At 37.6% G+C, this 13,778-nt stretch overlaps 1 protein-coding gene across 1 annotated transcript; it reads left to right on the top strand.

Moving 5' to 3' along the window:
• The first annotated feature begins 6,440 nt into the window (after nt 1–6,440).
• Nucleotides 6,441–8,787, top strand: LOC117547349. Its single transcript, XM_034217979.1, has 5 exons — nt 6,441–6,514; nt 7,195–7,222; nt 7,336–7,530; nt 7,702–7,884; nt 8,065–8,787. The coding sequence occupies exons 1-5, from the start codon at nt 6,498–6,500 to the stop codon at nt 8,785–8,787; spliced, it is 1,146 nt and encodes a 381-aa protein (XP_034073870.1). The 5' UTR covers nt 6,441–6,497.
• Nucleotides 8,788–13,778: the final 4,991 nt, after the last annotated feature.

Raw genomic sequence — 13,778 nt, 5'->3', positions numbered from 1 at the left:
TGAGATAAAATGATTTTGTGCAATAAGTTCTTAATGAAATTGATACTGTTGGATTCAGTACTACTTGGACTAGTAGCACAAGTACAATCAAGTATTTTTACTGTGTACTTTTTGAGTAATCCTTTGTCAAACTCCACCCCTGAGTACAATAATGCATGTTTTCTGCCATCTTTGATGAGAGATAAAATGATTTTGTGCAATAAGTTCTTAATGTAATTGGTACTGTTGGATTCAGTACTACTTGGACTACTACCAAAACTACAATCAAGTATTTTTACTGTGTACTTTTTGAGTAATCCTTTGTCAAACTCCACCCCTGAGTACAATAATGCATGTTTTCTGCCATCTTTGATGAGAGATAAAATGATTTTGTGCAATAAGTTCTTAATGTAATTGGTACTGTTGGATTCAGTACTACTTGGACTACTACCAAAACTACAATCAAGTATTTTTACTGTGTACTTTTTGAGTAATCCTTTGTCAAACTCCACCCCTGAGTACAATAATGCATGTTTTCTGCCATCTTTGATGAGAGATAAAATGATTTTGTGCAATAAGTTCTTAATGTAATTGGTACTGTTGGATTCAGTACTACTTGGACTACTACCAAAACTACAATCAAGTATTTTTACTGTGTACTTTTTGAGTAATCCTTTGTCAAACTCCACCCCTGAGTACAATAATGCATGTTTTCTGCCATCTTTGATGAGAGATAAAATGATTTTGTGCAATAAGTTCTTAATGTAATTGGTACTGTTGGATTCAGTACTACTTGGACTACTACCAAAACTACAATCAATTATTTTTACTGTGTACTTTTTGAGTAATCCTTTGTCAAACTCCACCCCTGAGTACAATAATGCATGTTTTCTGCCATCTTTGATGAGAGATAAAATGATTTTGTGCAATAAGTTCTTAATGAAATTGGTACTGTTGGATTAAGTACTACTTGGACTACTACTAAAAGTACAATCAAGTACTTTTACTGTGTACTTTTTGAGTAATCCCCTGTCAAACTCCCCTCCAGAGTACAATAATGCATGTTTTCTGCCATCTTTGATGAGAGATAAAATGATTTTTTGCAATAAGTTCTTAATGTAATTGGTACTGTTGGATTCAGTACTACTTGGACTACTACCAAAAGTACAATCAAGTACTTTTACTGTGTACTTTTTGAGTAATCCTTTGTCAAACTCCACCCCTGAGTACAATAATGCATGTTTTCTGCCATCTTTGATGAGAGATAAAATGATTTTGTGCAATAAGTTCTTAATGAAATTGGTACTGTTGGATTAAGTACTACTTGGACTACTACTAAAAGTACAATCAAGTACTTTTACTGTGTACTTTTTGAGTAATCCCCTGTCAAACTCCCCTCCAGAGTACAATAATGCATGTTTTCTGCCATCTTTGATGAGAGATAAAATGATTTTTTGCAATAAGTTCTTAGTGAAATTGGTACTGTTGGATTCAGTACTACTTGGACTACTAGCACAAGTACAATCAAGTATTTTTACTGTGTACTTTTTGAGTAATCCTTTGTCAAACTCCACCCCTGAGTACAATAATGCATGTTTTCTGCCATCTTTGATGAGAGATTAAATGATTTTGTGCAATAAGTTCTTAATGTAATTGGTACTGTTGGATTCAGTACTACTTGGACTACTACCAAAAGTACAATCAAGTACTTTTACTGTGTACTTTTTGAGTAATCCTTTGTCAAACTCCACCCCTGAGTACAATAATGCATGTTTTCTGCCATCTTTGATGAGAGATAAAATGATTTTGTGCAATAAGTTCTTAATGTAATTGGTACTGTTGGATTCAGTACTACTTGGACTACTACCAAAACTACAATCAAGTATTTTTACTGTGTACTTTTTGAGTAATCCTTTGTCAAACTCCACCCCTGAGTACAATAATGCATGTTTTCTGCCATCTTTGATGAGAGATAAAATGATTTTGTGCAATAAGTTCTTAATGTAATTGGTACTGTTGGATTCAGTACTACTTGGACTACTACCAAAACTACAATCAAGTATTTTTACTGTGTACTTTTTGAGTAATCCTTTGTCAAACTCCACCCCTGAGTACAATAATGCATGTTTTCTGCCATCTTTGATGAGAGATAAAATGATTTTGTGCAATAAGTTCTTAATGTAATTGGTACTGTTGGATTCAGTACTACTTGGACTACTACCAAAACTACAATCAAGTATTTTTACTGTGTACTTTTTGAGTAATCCTTTGTCAAACTCCACCCCTGAGTACAATAATGCATGTTTTCTGCCATCTTTGATGAGAGATAAAATGATTTTGTGCAATAAGTTCTTAATGTAATTGGTACTGTTGGATTCAGTACTACTTGGACTACTACCAAAACTACAATCAAGTATTTTTACTGTGTACTTTTTGAGTAATCCCCTGTCAAACTCCCCTCCAGAGTACAATAATGCATGTTTTCTGCCATCTTTGATGAGAGATAAAATGATTTTGTGCAATAAGTTCTTAATGAAATTGGTACTGTTGGATTCAGTACTACTTGGACTACTACTAAAAGTACAATCAATTACTTTTACTGTGTACTTTTTGAGTAATCCCCTGTCAAACTCCCCTCCAGAGTACAATAATGCATGTTTTCTGCCATCTTTGATGAGAGATAAAAATGATTTTTTGCAATAAGTTCTTAGTGAAATTGGTACTGTTGGATTCAGTACTACTTGGACTACTAGCACAAGTACAATCAAGTATTTTTACTGTGTACTTTTTGAGTAATCCTTTGTCAAACTCCACCCCTGAGTACAATAATGCATGTTTTCTGCCATCTTTGATGAGAGATTAAATGATTTTGTGCAATAAGTTCTTAATGTAATTGGTACTGTTGGATTCAGTACTACTTGGACTACTACCAAAAGTACAATCAAGTACTTTTACTGTGTACTTTTTGAGTAATCCTTTGTCAAACTCATTCCCCTGAGTACAATAATGCATGTTTTCTGCCATCTTTGATGAGAGATAAAATGATTTTGTGCAATAAATTCTTAATGTAATTGGTACTGTTGGATTCAGTACTACTTGGACTATTACCAAAACTACAATCAAATACTTTTATAGTGTACTTTTTGAGTAATCCTTTGTCAAACTCCTCTCCAGAGTACAATAATGCATGTTTGCTGCCATCTTTGATGAGAGATAAAATCATTTTGTGCAATAAGTTCTTAATGAAATGTATACTGTTGGATTCAGTACTACTTGGACTACTAGCACAAGTACAATCAAGTATTTTTACTGTGTACTTTTTGAGTAATCCTTTGTCAAACTCCACCCCTGAGTACAATAATGCATGTTTTCTGCCATCTTTGATGAGAGATTAAATGATTTTGTGCAATAAGTTCTTAATGTAATTGGTACTGTTGGATTCAGTACTACTTGGACTACTACCAAAAGTACAATCAAGTACTTTTACTGTGTACTTTTTGAGTAATCCTTTGTCAAACTCATTCCCCTGAGTACAATAATGCATGTTTTCTGCCATCTTTGATGAGAGATAAAATGATTTTGTGCAATAAATTCTTAATGTAATTGGTACTGTTGGATCAGTACTACTTGGACTAGTAGCACAAGTACAATCAAGTACTTTTACTGTGTACTTTTTGAGTAATCCTTTGTCAAACTCCACCCCTGAGTACAATAATGCATGTTTTCTGCCATCTTTGATGAGAGATAAAAGGATTTTTTGCAATAAGTTCTTAATAAAATTGGTACAGTTGGATTCAGTACTACTTGGACTAGTAGCACAAGTACAATCAAGTACTTTTACTGTGTACTTTTTGAGTAAACCTTTGTCAAACTCCACCCGAGTACAATAATGCATGTTTTCTGCCATCTTTGATGAGAGATACAATGATTTTGTGCAATAAGTTCTTAATGTAATTGGTACTGTTGGATTCAGTACTACTTGGACTACTACCAAAAGTACAATCAAGTACTTTTACTGTGTACTTTTTGAGTAATCCTTTGTCAAACTCCACCCCTGAGTACAATAATGCATGTTTTCTGCCATCTTTGATGAGAGATAAAAGGATTTTTTGCAATAAGTTCTTAATAAAATTGGTACAGTTGGATTCAGTACTACTTGGACTACTACCAAAAGTACAATCAAGTACTTTTACTGTGTACTTTTTGAGTCTTGTAATGCGCTGTTGAGGAACCTGCGACCCAAGTTGTGTATATGATCAATACACCTTAGAAAATCTTGAAATCTTGAAAGGGATGTGCAAAAGAACCATTATACAGTTTTGAATTAACTATTAGTAGAGAATAACGAGTAATGAATATACTTTATAGAGATCTGCAGATAAATGTTTAGTCTTCTCAAGCACCACCTATCAAATATCTCTCCTGATTGTTGGCACTTGACAATCACCTTCCCTGAATTTCACTCAGGTGTAACTAAAGTCTGCTTTAAGGGTTGTTTATATTTCACATCATTAATCAGAATCTGCAAAGTAACTAAACTAAATGTAGTGGAGTAAAAATACCAGGTTAACCTCTGATTTGTAGTGGAGAATTACAAAGTAACAATGAGCTGTCGTGTGGGTATATATTAATGCTGCACATTATGGATACAAGCGATTTTCACCCATTTAGTAATTACATGTTTTAAATGTGTACACACCAATGTGTTTCCTATCGCCTAAACCTCCAGGGCTGTACACAGTTTAATACTGGCAACTTCTAATTTTTGGAAAAACGTCTTTTAAAACTACAATTCCCAGTAGATACGTGCCATAGAGAACATGTTGCGAAACACAATAGCCAGCATGTGTATTTCTCGGGGGGCGTTCGAGTCCAGTTTTGAATAGTCTGCCGTGGTTTCGTTCCATTTCAAAGAGCTTGACGCTCGGCGTAACCTTGGCGCACTGCCACTCCAACATCACAGGGTTTGTCAACGGGACTGTAGTCCCAAACGATAGGTGGGGATTATGGGTAGTGTAGTATCTTTGGCCATCCTAAATCTCGAAATGTCCCGTCTGTTTCTGGTGACTTTATTTACGGCTAAAAAGCATGCTAAAATGCCCAAGATTATAGAATTAAACGAATAAATAAAAACAAGGATAATTGTGTGTTATTGTTGAGTAAATAACAGTGTGTTATTTAGAAAAGAATAACAAATTAGAAGGAAAAGATTAAAAAAATACAGATTTCAGTATTTTGAGGCTCTAAGCCCCATTTATTTTCCTCACAGACGACAAAAAAAGTCCGACATTATACGATTTAAAATAAAAACAAATAAATAAAAAGATAAAACACTGGCATGTAATTTACGTTAGAATACATAGAATGGTTTTGAATAATAGATGATAGTAAAATCTACGTCACTTTACAGCCCCGCCCACTTTTGGGGAAACCAACGCTGTCATTTGAACGGCGATCAAGCCTGAAGCCACAGAGATCTTCTTTTACTGTCTTTTCTTCTTAGAGGAAGTACAGAAACACGTAACTCTAGATTTGTTTTAATGTTTGAGGTGCAATAAATGACACAGCAGCTTTTTGTCATGTTAAAACTATTATTTTCTGCCTCGCTCATGAGTGTAACAGCTGGCGAAATTACAGCCTCGCCTACTGATTTTAATGTAACCATATATCGAGCCCGATTGTCGATTTCAAAGGTGTGCTCTAAAATGATATTTATAAATGACTATTATCATTATTATAAGCAAGACAATAAATGGCAAATATATGTAGAAAATAAACGTATTTAAGATACGTTCATAACGAACGTAACGTGGGAGAAAATACGTTTCTAGAAGATATGTAGAAAATAAACGTATTTTAAATAGGTTCATAACGAACGTAACGTGGGAGTAAATCAGTTTCTAGCTAAACGTAATTGAGAATGCAGTTTAGTTCTGTGGGAACGTAATTTTTAGGAGACATGGTTGCAAAAATTATACATGTGTTATACATCCAGAAATATCGAAATATCGTTTCCCACAGTGTGACATGTATACATAAAACAAAAAGGGCCTAGATAAACGTGGTATAAATTAAACAAAACAAAAAGGGCCTAGATAACCGGGGTATACCGTTTAAAATGTTAATATATTTAAAGTGTTCAAAGTGCAGTTTCAGTGCAAGTCAGTTGAAACGATCTTAAGTTGGCGTGACGTTGAAGTCGTGCGACCCTGCTGCTGTACTGGCTTGTAGTTCGTTTATAGCATAACGTTAGCATTTCGCTTTTGGCGACTAGATTTATGATTCAAATTATAAAAGTAGGGTAGACATGTGGAGATTATCCGGCTGAACAAAACGTGATCCCTCTCTTAAATGTGTGTCAACCACAGACCTTATTTCGAGCTATTTTCCAAAATCCTATGGAGAATTTGCATTGGTTTTTCACGAAGGAACCGGAAGAAGTTTACTTCCGGGTTTTACCACGCGTCACTGCGGTTCTCTATACCTGTCAATTAGTGCTTCCATGGACCTCATCTGTAATGGAAGCTCGTCGAGGGTACGTATATTTGTATTTCAACAGAAAAGTAGTTATATACATAATTGTGTTCGAAAATAAAACACAAATGTTTATATGAATTGTTTATAGTTCTGATTTGACTTTATTTTAAGTCAAATCATAACTATTATATGTAGTTTAATCATTTTTATTTAGGTGGTCGCTCAGTTTTTCAAATGTACACCATTCAGCTCCTCCAGCACCCCTACTTCCTGCGGCACCCGACACACTGAACTCACATGTTGTTTAACAGATGACACGTTTGTAAACAAAAACCCTGCTGGGGGACTGGGTGATACATTATCTTTTAAAATTGTATGAACATGTCCAAATTTAAGAATCCCCATAGAAATTGTCAACGGACAAACTGTTTTCTCAAGATGTACATGTATTATTATTATTTTTAAATAAGAAAAAAACAGTGTTCTTGTTTATTACAGGTTATAAAGTTATACTTTTATAAAATGTATGGACAACATTTTAAAAAGTGCTGGGGACATGTACCCAGCATCCCCCGCTTAAATGACACCTATGAATATATCCCTCTGTCCTTTCAGCGCAAATCGACATAGCATAGGCAACAAATCAGAAGTCAGGGAATCAAGCTAATTAATTAAAAAAGTCTAAACTGAGTGAAAAGTCTAACTATAAATAATAGATTTTAACTTATGTCTTTTCAGAGTCTTGGTTTTCTCAACGTTTGGGAAGGCAAGTGTTTCTTATTTGTCACACAATTGTAATTGCATTAAAAAATTCAATGATTTCTCAAATGTCATATTTTTTTACAAAGAAATGACGGAACTTTGACATTTCAATTTCAGACAAGAAAAATAACAATAACAAAAGAAGTCCTTTTGGCTGTCACTGACAAGCTTCGAGCCACAACCAAAACAAAAGACAACGATGAAGGTGACGAGAAAGACACTTTCTGGGGCGAGGTGTGTCAGGAGCTTGGAATATCCGATTCCAAGACCAATAGGACACGGCTTCATCATGCCTATAATCATCATAAAAAGGTACATTTTTTATAAATATTGCACTAATATTGATTCTTATTTCTGCTTTGCTTTTATCTTCATCATCAGTCTGCCTGTGTGAACAACTTTAATTTGGATGTGCTATAATATTTTATATTATTTGATTAATAATTACATCTTTGGATTTCATTTGCTCCTTGTCATGTGCAGATGAGACACAAGACACAGATGGTGACCGCAGCACCTGCCAGCCCATCGACAGACAGTGACCACACGGCCTGCCCCATCGACGGTGACCACAGTTCCACTGACATTGACCGCACAGTGCCTGCTACCCCATCGTCGGTTAGACAGGCATTCACAGAGACGAGTGAACCAGAAGACGTTTCAGAGGTAAATATCGCATATTAGCACGTAGTTAGTGTTAGTGTGTTATGAAACATGCACACTACTGTGTGGAGTGAAATTATAGTTAGTCCCAAATAAACAATTTCAGATATATTGATTCACATCAGTAAAGAGTCATTCCAACTTTGGTCACTTTCGCTAATATTTTTTCATTGTGTTTTACAGTGTAATTCATCAGGGACATATGACTCCTCATCACACTCAAAAGATGGGCAACTCTTACACTCATTTAAATTGCCTTCAAATCCTTCATTTTTTTTTGTCACTAAAAGTGACTGGAAGAAACTGAGGATGAGACAACATAAGCGTCGATTCAAATCTTTAAACTGGACTTCAGTCATGGCCACTGGCATCCGGAGTGTCCACCCACACTGTTGCTTTGTCTTCAAATCTCACAGTGTGCAAACAGTTGGGTCAAAAAGGAAAGGGTCACTTTTTTCATGTGTTGGCTACTGTCGATTTGATGACTGTCCTGTGGAGGTCGAAGTTGACATTGAGGATGAGTCATCCCTTAAGGCAGTTGTGACCTTCAGAGGTGAAAAAGCATGGCACAACTGTGAAGAACTCAAACATCGGCCTGTGCGTGCAGATGAAAGGGATGCACTTGCTAATGCCCTCACCAGCAAACTTCCCAGAAGTGTGTACCTTGATAAGCTCAATAAACTGGATGACACTGTGTTGGCTTCTGGAAACAGAGACCAGGTACCATCAACTGGTGTGATGAAAACATTGTCCTGGCAGGCAAGAAAGAAGCTGAGAAAGCACAGCAATGAAATGATCAGCCTCAGAAAAATGATGGAGGAAGAGCTTGAGACTGAGGAAGCAGTCATTAAAAAAAATTATAGCACACCCCAAAGGAGTCATGCTATGGTCCAACAAAACAATTGACCTCTTCCATGACAGGTGCAGGGAAGACATTGTATATGTGGATGCGACAGGGAGCATTGTTAAAAAGGCAAAAGGGAAAACCTCACCTTTTTATGTGTATGAGATGGTGGTCCGAAATCCGTTCAAAGGATCCTCCCCTGTCCCTGTGGCCACCTACATCACAAACGACCACACAATAGCCTCCATATCCTTTTTCCTTGGGTCATTTCTGACTGATGTAATAAGACTCCATGGAAGGGGAGCCAAAAAAAGACCTGTCATGCTGATCTGTGATGGCTCTACAGTCCTCATGGAGTCCATGGCCTATAATTTCTGTGGAGTCAGCCTCCAGGAACTTCTCTCCATGTACTACAGCATCGTATCTGGACAGGCAAAGCATGATTGTACTTTTAGTAGTAGTCCAAGTAGTACTAAATCCAACAGTACCGATTTCATTAAGAACTTATTGCACAAAATCCTTTTATCTCTCATCAAAGATGGCAGAAAACATGCATTATTGTACTCAGGGGTGGAGTTTGACAAAGGATTACTCAAAAAGTACACAGTAAAAGTACTTGATTGTACTTGTGCTACTAGTCCAAGTAGTACTGAATCCAACAGTATCAATTTCATTAAGAACTTATTGCACAAAATCATTTTATCTCTCATCAAAGATGGCAGAAAACATGCATTATTGTACTCTGGAGGGGAGTTTGACAGGGGATTACTCAAAAAGTACACAGTAAAAGTACTTGATTGTACTTTTAGTAGTAGTCCAGGTAGTACTGAATCCAACAGTACCAATTTCATTAAGAACTTATTGCACAAAATAATTTCATCTCTCATCAAAGATGGCAGAAAACATGCATTATTGTACTCTGGAGGGGAGTTTGACAGGGGATTACTCAAAAAGTACACAGTAAAAGTACTTGATTGTACTTTTAGTAGTAGTCCAAGTAGTACTGAATCCAACAGTACCAATTTCATTAAGAACTTATTGCACAAAATCATTTTATCTCTCATCAAAGATGGCAGAAAACATGCATTATTGTACTCTGGAGGGGAGTTTGACAGGGGATTACTCAAAAAGTACACAGTAAAAATACTTGATTGTAGTTTTGGTAGTAGTCCAAGTAGTACTGAATCCAACAGTACCAATTACATTAAGAACTTATTGCACAAAATCATTTTATCTCTCATCAAAGATGGCAGAAAACATGCATTATTGTACTCAGGGGTGGAGTTTGACAAAGGATTACTCAAAAAGTACACAGTAAAAGTACTTGATTGTACTTTTGGTAGTAGTCCAAGTAGTACTGAATCCAACAGTACCAATTACATTAAGAACTTATTGCACAAAATCATTTAATCTCTCATCAAAGATGGCAGAAAACATGCATTATTGTACTCAGGGGTGGAGTTTGACAAAGGATTACTCAAAAAGTACACAGTAAAAATACTTGATTGTACTTGTGCTAGTAGTCCAAGTAGTACTGAATCCAACAGTACCGTTTTCAACTGCGGTCAAGCCAGCCGTCTTTCACTTCTGCGTGGTCAAACCAGCCGTCCCTGTATTTCGAGTGCGCGATTAGTTCCAGGTTTACGGTAATGCAATAAAAACAACCCTGGCTGGGAAGCTTTCTAGTGCCCGGCCGTACACTTCTCCCGTTTCGTATGTGCAGTATTATATATTCGACCACTAAAAAGCTACAGAAAATCCCACCGAGGAACACTTCCGGTGAGGATTTCAAAGTAAAGGATGGCATGTGGTTCATTTATATTATTTGCGATTGAGGAACAGGGTAATTTATTAGAATAATGTTAGGACTTATTGCTTCATAAACTTGTTGCACAAATACTATGAACTACTTTTACTGTGTACTTTTTGAGAATGGCAAAATTCCCTCCAGAGAACAAGAATGAGCATTTTTGTCAACTTTATTGTGGGATAAAAAACATTTCTTCCATAAGTAGTTTCTGAAACTGCCATGTTTGTACTTAGTACTTCTAGTACTACTTGCAAAAATAATATGAACTACTTTTACTGTGTACTTTTGAGTAATTTGAGTTTCAAAGTCCTCTCCAGAGAACAAGAATGAACATTTTTGTCAACTTTATTGTGGGATAAAAAACATTTTTTCCATAAGTAGTTTCTGAAACTGCCGTGTTTGTACTTAGTACTTCTAGTACTACTTGCAAAAATAATATGAACTACTTTTACTGTTTACTTTTGAGTACTTTGAGTTTCAAAGTCCTCTCCAGAGAACAAGAATGAACATTTTTGTCAACTTTATTGTGGGATAAAAAACATTTCTTCCATAAGTAGTTTCTGAAACTGCCATGTTTGTACTTAGTACTTCTAGTACTACTTGCAAAAATAATATGAACTACTTTTACTGTGTACCTTTGAGTAATTTGAGTTTCAAAGTCCTCTCCAGAGAACAAGAATGAACATTTTTGTCAACTTTATTGTGGGATAAAAAACATTTCTTCCATAAGTAGTTTCTGAAACTGCCATGTTTGTACTTAGTACTTCTAGTACTACTTGCAAAAATAATATGAACTACTTTTACTGTGTACTTTTGAGTACTTTGAGTTTCAAAGTCCTCTCCAGAGAACAAGAATGAACATTTTTGTCAACTTTATTGTGGGATAAAAAACATTTCTTCCATAAGTAGTTTCTGAAACTGCCATGTTTGTACTTAGTACTTCTAGTACTACTTGCAAAAATAATATGAACTACTTTTACTGTGTACCTTTGAGTAATTTGAGTTTCAAAGTCCTCTCCAGAGAACAAGAATGAACATTTTTGTCAACTTTATTGTGGGATAAAAAACATTTCTTCCATAAGTAGTTTCTGAAACTGCCATGTTTGTACTTAGTACTTCTAGTACTACTTGCAAAAATAATATGAACTACTTTTACTGTGTACTTTTGAGTAATTTGAGTTTCAAAGTCCTCTCCAGAGAACAAGAATGAGCATTTTTGTCAACTTTATTGTGGGATAAAAAACATGTATTCATTACATTACATTACATTGCATTTAGCTGACGCTTTTATCCAAAGCGACTTACAATAAGTACATTCGACCAGGAAGACACAACCTTGAAGAAAACAGAATCATATAAGTACATCAGGTTTCATAGAGCCAAATATTTCAAGTGCTACTCAACTGGCTTTAGGGAAGTCAGTCCTTTATTAGTATAAAAGTGCTTCGTTAATAGTTCTAACGCTCGAAGTGGAGTCGAAAGAGATGAGTTTTCAGTTTGCGCCGGAAGATGTGCAAGCTATCTGCCGTCCTGATGTCAATGGGGAGCTCATTCCACCATCTTGGAGCCAGGACAGCAAACCCACGTGTTTTCGCCGATGGGAACTTGGGTCCCCCTCGCAGCGAGGGCGCAACGAGTCGTTTGGCTGATGCAGAGCGTAGTGCACGCGCTGGGGTGTACGGTTTAACCATGTCCTGGATGTAGGAAGGGCCAGATCCATTCGCAGCATGGTAAGCAAGTACCAGTGTCTTGAAGTGGATTCTAGCAGTTACCGGAAGCCAGTGAAGGGAGCGGAGGAGCGGAGTGGTGTGGGAGAATTTAGGAAGGTTGAAGACCAGACGAGCCGCTGCATTCTGGATGAGCTGCAGAGGTCGGATGGCACATGCAGGTAGACCAGCCAGGAGGGAGTTGCAGTAGTCTAGGCGTGAGATGACGAGAGCCTTTTCCCGGGAGGAAGAGCAGCTCAGTCTTGTCAAGGTTGAGCTTGAGGTGGTGAGCAGACATCCACTGAGAGATGTCAGCTAGACAAGCAGAGATGCGTGCAACGACCTGGGTCTCTGAGCGGGGAAAGGACAGAATTAATTGGGTGTCATCAGCGTAGCAGTGGTAAGAAAAACCATGCGGGCTAATGACTGATCCGAGCGAGTTTGTGTACAGGGAGAAGAGGAGGGGACCAAGAACAGAGCCCTGAGGGACCCCCGTAGTTAATTGACAAGGGTCGGACTCAGACCCTCTCCAAGTCACCCTGTAGGTACGGTCTTTCAGGTATGAGGTGAGGAGGGAAAGTGCAGAGCCTGAAACTCCAAGTTTTTGGAGAGTGCGAAGGAGGATCTGATGATTCACCGTGTCGAATGCAGCAGACAGGTCCAATAGGATGATGACAGAGGAGAGGGATGCAGTTTTGGCAGTGTGCAGTTCCTCCGTGACAGCAATGAGAGCAGTTTCTGTGGAGTGACCTGCCTTGAAACCAGACTGGTGCGGATCCAGAAGGTTGTTCTGATTGAGATAACAGGAGAGGACAGCGCGTTCAAGTGATTTAGACAGGAACGGGAGGAGAGAGACAGGCCTGTAGTTTATAACATCAGACGGGTTGAGAGTGGGTTTCTTTAGGAGAGGGTTTACTCTTGCCTCCTTGAGACTGTTTGGAAAGTGACCAGAAGTTAGAGAAGTGTTGATGAAATGGGTGAGAAACGGTAGAATATCAGGAGCGATAGTCTGAAGGAGGTTTGAAGGGATAGGGTCCAGAAGACAGGTGGTAGGGCGGGCAGAGGTAATGAGGGTAAGAACCTCACTTGGAGAGAGAGGGGAAAAGGAGGTAAGTGTGTTGGTGGAAGGAGGGTCTGGTGACCCAGCGGTGAGTAAAGGTGAGTCAGAAAAAGAAGAGCGAATATCATCAACCTTTTTTTCAAAGTGGGTAACAAAGTCGCTTGACAGAAGTGAGGAGGGGGGAGGAGCTTTTGGAGGGTCCAAGAGGGTGGAGAAGATGGAAAATAGTTTTTTAGGATTGGAATAGGAAGATTGGATCTTATCTTGAAAGAAAGTGCTTTTTGCCTGAGAGATCGAAGCAGAGAAAGAGGAGAGGAGAGCCTGATAGGTTAGGAGGTCGTCACGGTGTTTGGATTTCCACCATTTCCGCTCTGCTGCCCTAAGGACGGTTCTATTAGCACGCAGTGCATCATTTAGCCAGGGAGCAGGAGGGGACTGACGAGCCTGCCGAGATGTGAGAGGACAGAGCGAGTCCAG

Source organism: Gymnodraco acuticeps, unplaced genomic scaffold (genome assembly GCF_902827175.1).
Source record: "Gymnodraco acuticeps unplaced genomic scaffold, fGymAcu1.1, whole genome shotgun sequence".
NCBI classification, from domain to species: Eukaryota; Metazoa; Chordata; class Actinopteri; order Perciformes; family Bathydraconidae; genus Gymnodraco; species Gymnodraco acuticeps.
Note: the sequence above shows the minus strand (reverse complement) of the source record. Positions and strands in the feature narration are given on the sequence as shown.

What these genes read in the sequence shown, in the direction of transcription:
- LOC117547349 (XM_034217979.1), top strand. An exon ending in TTTTCTCAACGTTTGGGAAG is followed by an intron (nt 7,223 to 7,335) that starts GCAAGTGTTTCT and finishes TTTCAATTTCAG; the next exon opens with ACAAGAAAAATAACAATAAC. An exon ending in AACCAGAAGACGTTTCAGAG is followed by an intron (nt 7,885 to 8,064) that starts GTAAATATCGCA and finishes TGTGTTTTACAG; the next exon opens with TGTAATTCATCAGGGACATA.